This window comes from Terrapene carolina, unplaced genomic scaffold (assembly GCF_002925995.2).
Source record: "Terrapene carolina triunguis isolate 2854851 unplaced genomic scaffold, T_m_triunguis-2.0 Scaffold148, whole genome shotgun sequence".
Classification (NCBI taxonomy): Eukaryota; Metazoa; Chordata; order Testudines; family Emydidae; genus Terrapene; species Terrapene triunguis.
Window position 1 is genome coordinate 1,856,043 of NW_020664499.1, and position 7,509 is coordinate 1,863,551.

Below are 7,509 nucleotides of genomic sequence, written 5' to 3' on the forward strand. Positions count from 1 at the left end.
CCCCCCCCCCCCCCCCCCCCCCCCCTGAAACCCCCGCGGAGCGCCGCGCTGCTGAAACCCCCGTCCCCCATGGAGCGCTGTGTTGCCGAAACCCCCGCCGAGCGCCGCGCCGCCGAACCCCCCCCCGCGCCGCACCGCCGAACACCCCCCGCCCCGCGCTGCACCGCCGGAACACCTCCCCCGCCGAGCGCTGCGCTGCCCCCCGCCACCCCAAGATTGGCCGCCCCTTACCAGGTGCCGCCCCAAGCACGTGCTTGGTTGGCTGGTGCCTGGAGCCGGCCCTGAGCCTATGAGAAAGAAAGAGACAATAGCTACATATCCAAAAGTCTCAAGTGCATTTACATAAGCTATACTGAAGACTGCAGCTGGAAAGGCAGTTTTGGACAACTGAAATAGTTTCTGGTGTTTTATTATTTCAGAAACACTTTGCTTACTCTATGCAATTTAAGCATAATTTTCTAGATACATATTTTGTTTTTAATCAATTTAAAAATTCAGAATTTTTCTTCAAAGCATTTTAGTCCAAACTTGCCTCTTAGTTCAAAGATTAACAGTTGAAGCAAACCAGTATTACTCATTTCTCTCCATCTCTAGATGCATTATTTAACTTCTCAACAGAAATTGTGGGGACATAACCCAACAGAAAACTGAGAAAGCAAAAACAGATGGATCATTTTCTGTGTGTATTACGAACATACTCATTCCCAGGACCTTTCATAATTGTCCATCTCTCCACAATTTCTATGACTCTTTTACAGGTAATTTTCATACTTCACCTTAACAAAGAAGCCAGCCTTAACAAAGCTCTTTAGCTGAAAGAAGACAAACAACATATATAATGCCAGAAGCCTACCACTGAAAAGTTCTCAACTGCCCTATCAGAGCGGGAGGAAGTTAAATAATAATAGCCACATACAGGAAGTGGGCTGTTTCATTTTCATACTGAAACTTAAGTTTAAGAAATAGGATTTGGGGAGGACTGGGAGATAAAATAAGAGGATCCAAAGTCTGTGGAAGTTACTAAAACTGTACAGCTTGAATTTCAGTAGATTGAGTGATTCTACAAAGGAGAATTTTACAGTCTTAACTACTCCATTGGGTCAGTATTTATGTACTTTCATAGGTGAGTTCCTGAAGACAGAGCAACAGTTCACTGAGTGCTCAATATGTACCCAAACAACACCAGCTGGGGGTTTTGCTGTTTGAGTTTGGCTAGGGAGAATACACTTGCAACACGCTACTCAGTAACATTTCCTGTTTGAACGTTTTGGTGCTCTCCCTTGGTAAATGACAGTTCTGCTCATGTGGTAAAGTCCGCTCCTCTGCCAATCATGACCAAAGGCTGTGTCACTTTCAAAGCCAGGTACTCATCTCCTCCATGACAGGACTTTTTGCCCCCACCTCATCAATTTAGAGTAAATCAACATACAAATAAGTCTGGATATCCACTTTATATACTAGATATTAAACCAATTCCTCCTGGAGTTCCTTCTGGCACTGCCTAGAACAGGCATTCAGGAGCAGGAGGGGACATATTATATTGAAAGGATGCATGGTCTAGCAATTAAGGCACAGGACTGGGAGTCAGGATATCTGGTGTGCATTCCCAGCTCTAGCCGGACTTACTTTTTGTGTGACCTTGGTAAGTGCAAAGTAAATAATAAGAACTCAGCCTGCCAGTGACCTCTAAAGGGCAGTGATGGGGACTGTCCTGTTGCATAATTTGATACTAGACAATGTCCCTACCACACACTCCCTGTGCGTGCGAGACACAGGCCTGGCTTTTTCAAAGGCGCTCGGGAAGAGTGTTTAGATGGCTATTTGTAAGGCAAATATTCCTGTAGCAGCTGGGCACGATACAGGTGGTTCAGATCTGGAGCAAACACTATTTCCAGATAACAATCCTTATTGAATCCCGACTCCCAAAGAGCTTTTTACAGCTGCCTCTCCCCGATCTCCTTGGCCAGGCGCAGGGAGGGGGGCGCGCTCAAGCAGCAGCCGGAACTCGCCCAAGGTCACACCGCCAGCCAGTGGCGAAGCCAGGAACAACCCCCCGGCGGCTCTCTGGATTCCCAGCCTGCTTCGGGCACCGGACACCATCACCCCGAGCCGGGGTCTCCCTCACCCCTCGCACCGCCCCAGCCGCCTGGATCAGGGTTGGGGGCTGCTCCGGCTGACTCCCAGCGTGGGGCCAGCAGAGCCCCGCCGGCCGGGAACAGGGGACCCCGGGGGGGCTACCTCCAACACGACGCGCCCCAGGGGCTGGTTGTCGGCTCCCACGTCCAGGTAGACCAGCGGGTTCCGCGGGCTGGCGCTGCTGCAGCCCCGGCTCCGGGCGGCCCGCGGGCAGGCGAGCTGCGGCGGGCGCAGCAGGAGCAGGCGGCGGGCGGAGCTCAGCGCGGACATGCTGGCGCGGCGGAGCAGTGCGCACGCGGCCGGCTCTCTGCGCTGCGAAAGGGGGCGGGCGGGGCCGCAAAACACTGCGGGGCCGCTACTGCGGCGCTTTTTATGGCCTCCGCCGGGAGCCTCCGCAGCGCCTCTAGGGGTGGAAAGCGCCAGGAGGAGGCGGCCAGGTGAGGTGTCGCGCGCCAGCTGCCCGGGGCACGGGCCAGGCCGGTGCTGCAGGGAGCCAGAGAAGAGGCAGGTAGGAAAAGGGTGGGGGGAACCAGGGAGAGATGGGCAGCTGGGAAAACACGGCTCTTGCCAGTCTGTGACAGCCCTTGCCTTGCTGCCTCAGCACCTGCTTGCCCAGCACCCAGCCTGAACAACAGCCCTATCCTGGACTGACCCCTGACACCCTGGGCTAGTAACTAATACATGATTCAGACTTGACAGCGCAACTGTTTAGATCTGAGATTCCCACACAGAGGTGCGTGGCAGGCTGGCGGGTCCCATGGTGCTGCCCCTGTCTGCCTCCATCTTTCCAACTGTTAAATCACACCAGACAGTTAAAAATACATTAAATACTTTCCTAATGCTACTTTTCTATGGAAGCAATTGCTAGAATTGCCACCGTCTTAGACCTTTGTGACTAGGAAAGAAGGGGGCGATGAGACAGTCTAGGTATTGAGGTCTGGGTCATGCTATAAAAAAAAAGTTTGAGAACCTCAGAGTGAGACTGTCGGTGTTTTGGAACAAAGAATATGTCGGTATTCTGTCAGAACTGGGTGTACAACTCAGGGCCATAAACCGACCATAATTCACCTCCGGAAAGAGAACCAGCACCACTTAAAGTGCTCAAACTAGGTTGAGTTTCTGGCTGGTTTCCACATAAAGGGGCATTGCCAAACTGAAATTTAGGGCCTGGTTCTCATTGCCATACACCTTTTTCTTGACCATTTCTGTCATGATCACAGGAGATGTTTAATTTCTTACCATACATACATAACTACATTCTTAAGAGTTGCCACTTTTAGAAGGGTGATTCATCATATTAGTTAAAAAAACTGAATAGCCATCACCATTAAGTGTTAAGAAGGGAATGAATAGACTCTGCCAACTAACACCCCAATTCTGCAATTGACGGCCCACCAACATGCAGGGTCAGGGCCTAAACTAGTTTCGCTGACCCAACATGTTTATAATAATAATTATTTGTAGCATGCCCAAAAGTGGGATACGCCCTCAGCTATTTTTTATTTATTTATTTAATTTTTGTTGGCAAACTTCCCCAGGAGGTGCTTTAACTTTGACATGCAATGACCAGCTCAAAGACAGGGTACTACTGTCTTCTCAGACTATGCACAAGGGTGAAAGTGGATTTTGAGAGAGTTGGCAATCTACCCACTAAGAGCTAAATAGAGGCCATCAACTAATTTCCCGAGTCCCAGAACAACCATCCGATGAGACACACACTTGGAGCACTAAGATGTGAAATGCAATTAAATTGGTTATTACCACATGCATTGGGTAGTGTGATGAGCCACAAGGTCAGAGAAGAAAAGTAATTATCTACCCATGGTGTACAGCAACCCTTTACAAATGCATTGACTGGAACATATTATTACCCATTATGAAACAGTATTTATAAATAGAAATAAGTAAAACAGTCACACCCAGGTGTGTAATGTGACTCTGACATCACAGACATCCAGAGGTGCCCAGGATACTAAAGTGCTTTCCTAATCCTATGTAGTTTCCTGTTGTTACCTAAGAGACTATTACAATGATACAGTATGTCATTATACCATGTCATGGTGCGCCAGGTTATGCTGGTTTATAAAGGAAAGTTGTGTTTCTGTTTAGTAAGATTAACAATTTACAAAATATCAAAAAGCCACAGTCTGGCAGCTTAGTTGCAGTTCCTCACCCTAAATTAGTAACATTTAGTTCAACAATATTTACTAATACATTACTAACTCTTTTTTAGCAAATTTCAGCCATTATTTTAGAATTATTCCCATTGAGTTTCCGTATTCCGTATTTGCCAAAATTTTCAAAATCTCCTGCTACTACAAGCTCTTTTGGGACTCTGTTGTGCTCTGTTGAAATCAAAGGCAACATTTCCAATAATTCTCACTGGTAGCAGGATGCGGCCTTTAGTAAATCATTCCCCCCTTTCTTTTTCTCTTTTTAAAAACATTGCAGTGCAGTTTCTATAAAGGGAAACAGTAATTCTCAGACCTGCTAGAGTTCTTTGAAAAAATTAATAAAGTAACAGCTAAAGATGACTTGATTGACATAATTTACCTGAATTTTCAAAAAGCTGTCAACAAAGTTTCTTTCAAAGTCATTCTGAAGAAAAAGATAACTATGGGATAAGTGGCAAGGATACAATATAAAACTATGAAGATTATGAGAAATCCCTTATGAGCACATTTGGTCAAATTCATCCCTGGTTCACTGCCAGTTTCTTCAAGGCATGTATTCCCAGATACCATCATATAATGTAAAGTAAGTGAAGGGGCACCAGAGTGAATTTGGCTCATTGGGTCAAATGCAATACTGTATGCTAAGTCAACAGTTGACCTCCTTATGCAATGGCAGGTAAGTAAACTCCATACTCATCCTCCATAAGACAAGCCATACTGGGTTAGACCAATTGTCCATCTAGCCCAATATCCTGTCTTCCAGTAGTGGCCAATGCCAGATGCTTCAAAGGGAATGAAAAGAACAGGGCAATTATCAAGCGATCCATCCTCTGTCATCCAGTCCCAGCCTCTGACAATCAGAAGCTTAGGGACACCCAGATCATGGGATTGCATCCAGAACCATCTTTTAGTGTTGGCCTTCACAGCATCCCCTGGCAAGGAGATGATTGACTGTGTGTTGTGTGAAGAAGTACTGTCTTTTTTTTTGTTTTAAACCTGCTGCCTATTAATTTCATGGGGTGATCCCTGGTTGTTATGCTATGTAAAGGGGTAAACAGCACTTCCTTATTCATTTTCTCCACACAATTTATGATTTTGTAGACCTCTGTCATATCCCCCCCTCATTTGTTTCTTTTCTAAGCAGAACAGGCCCAGTCTTTTTCATCTCTTTTCCTATTGAAGCTGTTCCATACCCTTAATTTTTTTTCCTTCTCTGTACCTTTTCCATTTCTAATATATCTTTTTTGTGATGTGGTGACCAGAAGTGCATGCAGTATTCAAGATATGGTCATACCATGTAGTGGCAGTATGATATTTTCTGTCTTATTATCAATCCCTTTCCAAACTTTGCCTTTATCAACGTTGAATTTCATCTGTCCTTTTGTTGCCCTGTCACCAAGTTTTGTGAGATCCCTTTGTAATCTTCACAGTCTGCCTTGGACTTTACTACCTTGAGTAATTTTGTATCTGCAAACTTTGCCACCTCAGTGTTTGCCCCTTTTTTCACATCATTTCTGAATATGTTAAACAGCACTGATCCTTGTGGGACCCTGCTATTCACCTCTCCCCACTCTGAAAATTGACCATTTATTCCTATCCTTTGCTTCATATCTTAACCAGTTACTGATCCATGAAAGGGCCTTCCCTTATTCTACGACTGCTCAGTTGGCTTAAGAGCCTTTTGAATGGGACCTTGTTTAAGGTTTTCTGAAAGGTCAAGTACACTATATCCACTGGATCACTCTTGTCCACATGTTTGTTGACCTCTCAAAGAATTCTAATAGATTGGTGAGGCATGATTTCCTTAACAAATCATGTTCATCTAGGTGGTTGATAATTCTGTTCTTTATTATAGTTTCAACCAATTTGCCTGGTACTGCAGTTAGACTTACCAGCCTGTAATTGTCAGGATTGCCTCTGGGGTCTTCGTTTAAAATTGGCATCACATTAGCTATTTACAGTCATCTGGTACAGAAGCTGATTTAAGTGATAGGTTACATACCACAGTTAGTAGATCTGCAATATCATATTTGAGTTCTATTGAACTCGTGGATGAATACCATCTGGTCCTGGTGACTTTACTGTTCAACTTATCAATTTGCTCCAAAACCTCCTCTATTGATACCTCAGTCTGAGACAGTTCCTCAGATTTGTCACCTCCCTTATTAGAAACACAGCAGATGTTTGCAGGTGGCATCAGGTTTGGTTATGAGAGGTTCTGGGTGCTGGCCCCAACACCTATTATATACAGTGATTGGACCACACACCATTTGGACTTAGTCTACCACCCTGGACCCATTTTTGACACTCAGCGGTAACCCATCAGCAAGAAAATTTTAATTGCTGCCACATGTTAGGCATATGTGTGGTGGTTATCACCAAGGTGGATATAGAACTGGAAATTATGCAGTTTTTCTTTATCACCTAATGTTTAAATATTATTGAGCACTGTAGTGAGGGGGCCTGGCTCCCGGCTGCCCCTGCGAGGGACGAGCCAGAACAGCCGCCAGAGTGGATGGAGTCACCGCCGCCTGTCCCCGCCCCCCAGAAGTCAAGGGGCGGGACAGGAAGTATAAAGGCTCGGCCCCAGCGCTCAGTTGGCTGCCGGCCGCGGGAGAGGACAGACGCTGGTGCCCGAGCAGGACTGGCCGAGTCTGCCCCGAGCCCGGTATCCTGAGGAGGACTGGCCAAGCCTGCCCCGAGCCCAGTATCCTGAGCAGGACTGGCCGAGTCTGCCCCGAGCCCGGTATCCTGAGGAGGACTGGCCAAGCCTGCCCCGAGCCCAGTATCCTGAGGAGGACTGGCCGAGCCGGCCCCGAGCCCGGTGTCCCGAGGAGCGGCCTGAGCTTCCCCCCGCCGAGGGTCCGGAGGAGCCACCCAACCTACCCAGCGCTCAGTGCCCTGAGGAGCCCATGGTCTGGGACACGGTGGAGGAGACTGAGGACATGCAGGTACCCATGGAGGGGGAGATTGGAAGTGGCCCGGGGATAACAGACCCCGAGCCCATGTCAGTGTGTTGCGGTCAGGATCCCCACTGACCCAGCGGCAGACGGACTGCTGCTGTTAGGGCCCCAGGCTGGAACACAGTGGAGTGGGAGGGCCTGCGTCCCCCCTGCCACCCAACTCGTGGGTGGCAGTCTCCCCCTCCCCAGGCCTGAGGGCCTGAGCCCCTGAACTACTGCTTGTTTACTCGGCCCCT

At 47.7% G+C, this 7,509-nt stretch overlaps 1 protein-coding gene across 1 annotated transcript in view; it reads right to left on the reverse strand.

Moving 5' to 3' along the window:
* Positions 1-2,512, reverse strand: part of LOC113406905 (peptidyl-prolyl cis-trans isomerase F, mitochondrial-like) — a 13,294-nt gene extending 10,782 nt beyond the window's left edge. The window contains exon 1 of the mRNA XM_026653766.1: positions 2,239-2,512. Coding sequence (XP_026509551.1) covers positions 2,239-2,406 — 168 coding nt within the window. The 5' untranslated portion in view covers positions 2,407-2,512. The remainder of the gene's footprint in view (positions 1-2,238) is intronic.
* Positions 2,513-7,509: the final 4,997 nt, after the last annotated feature.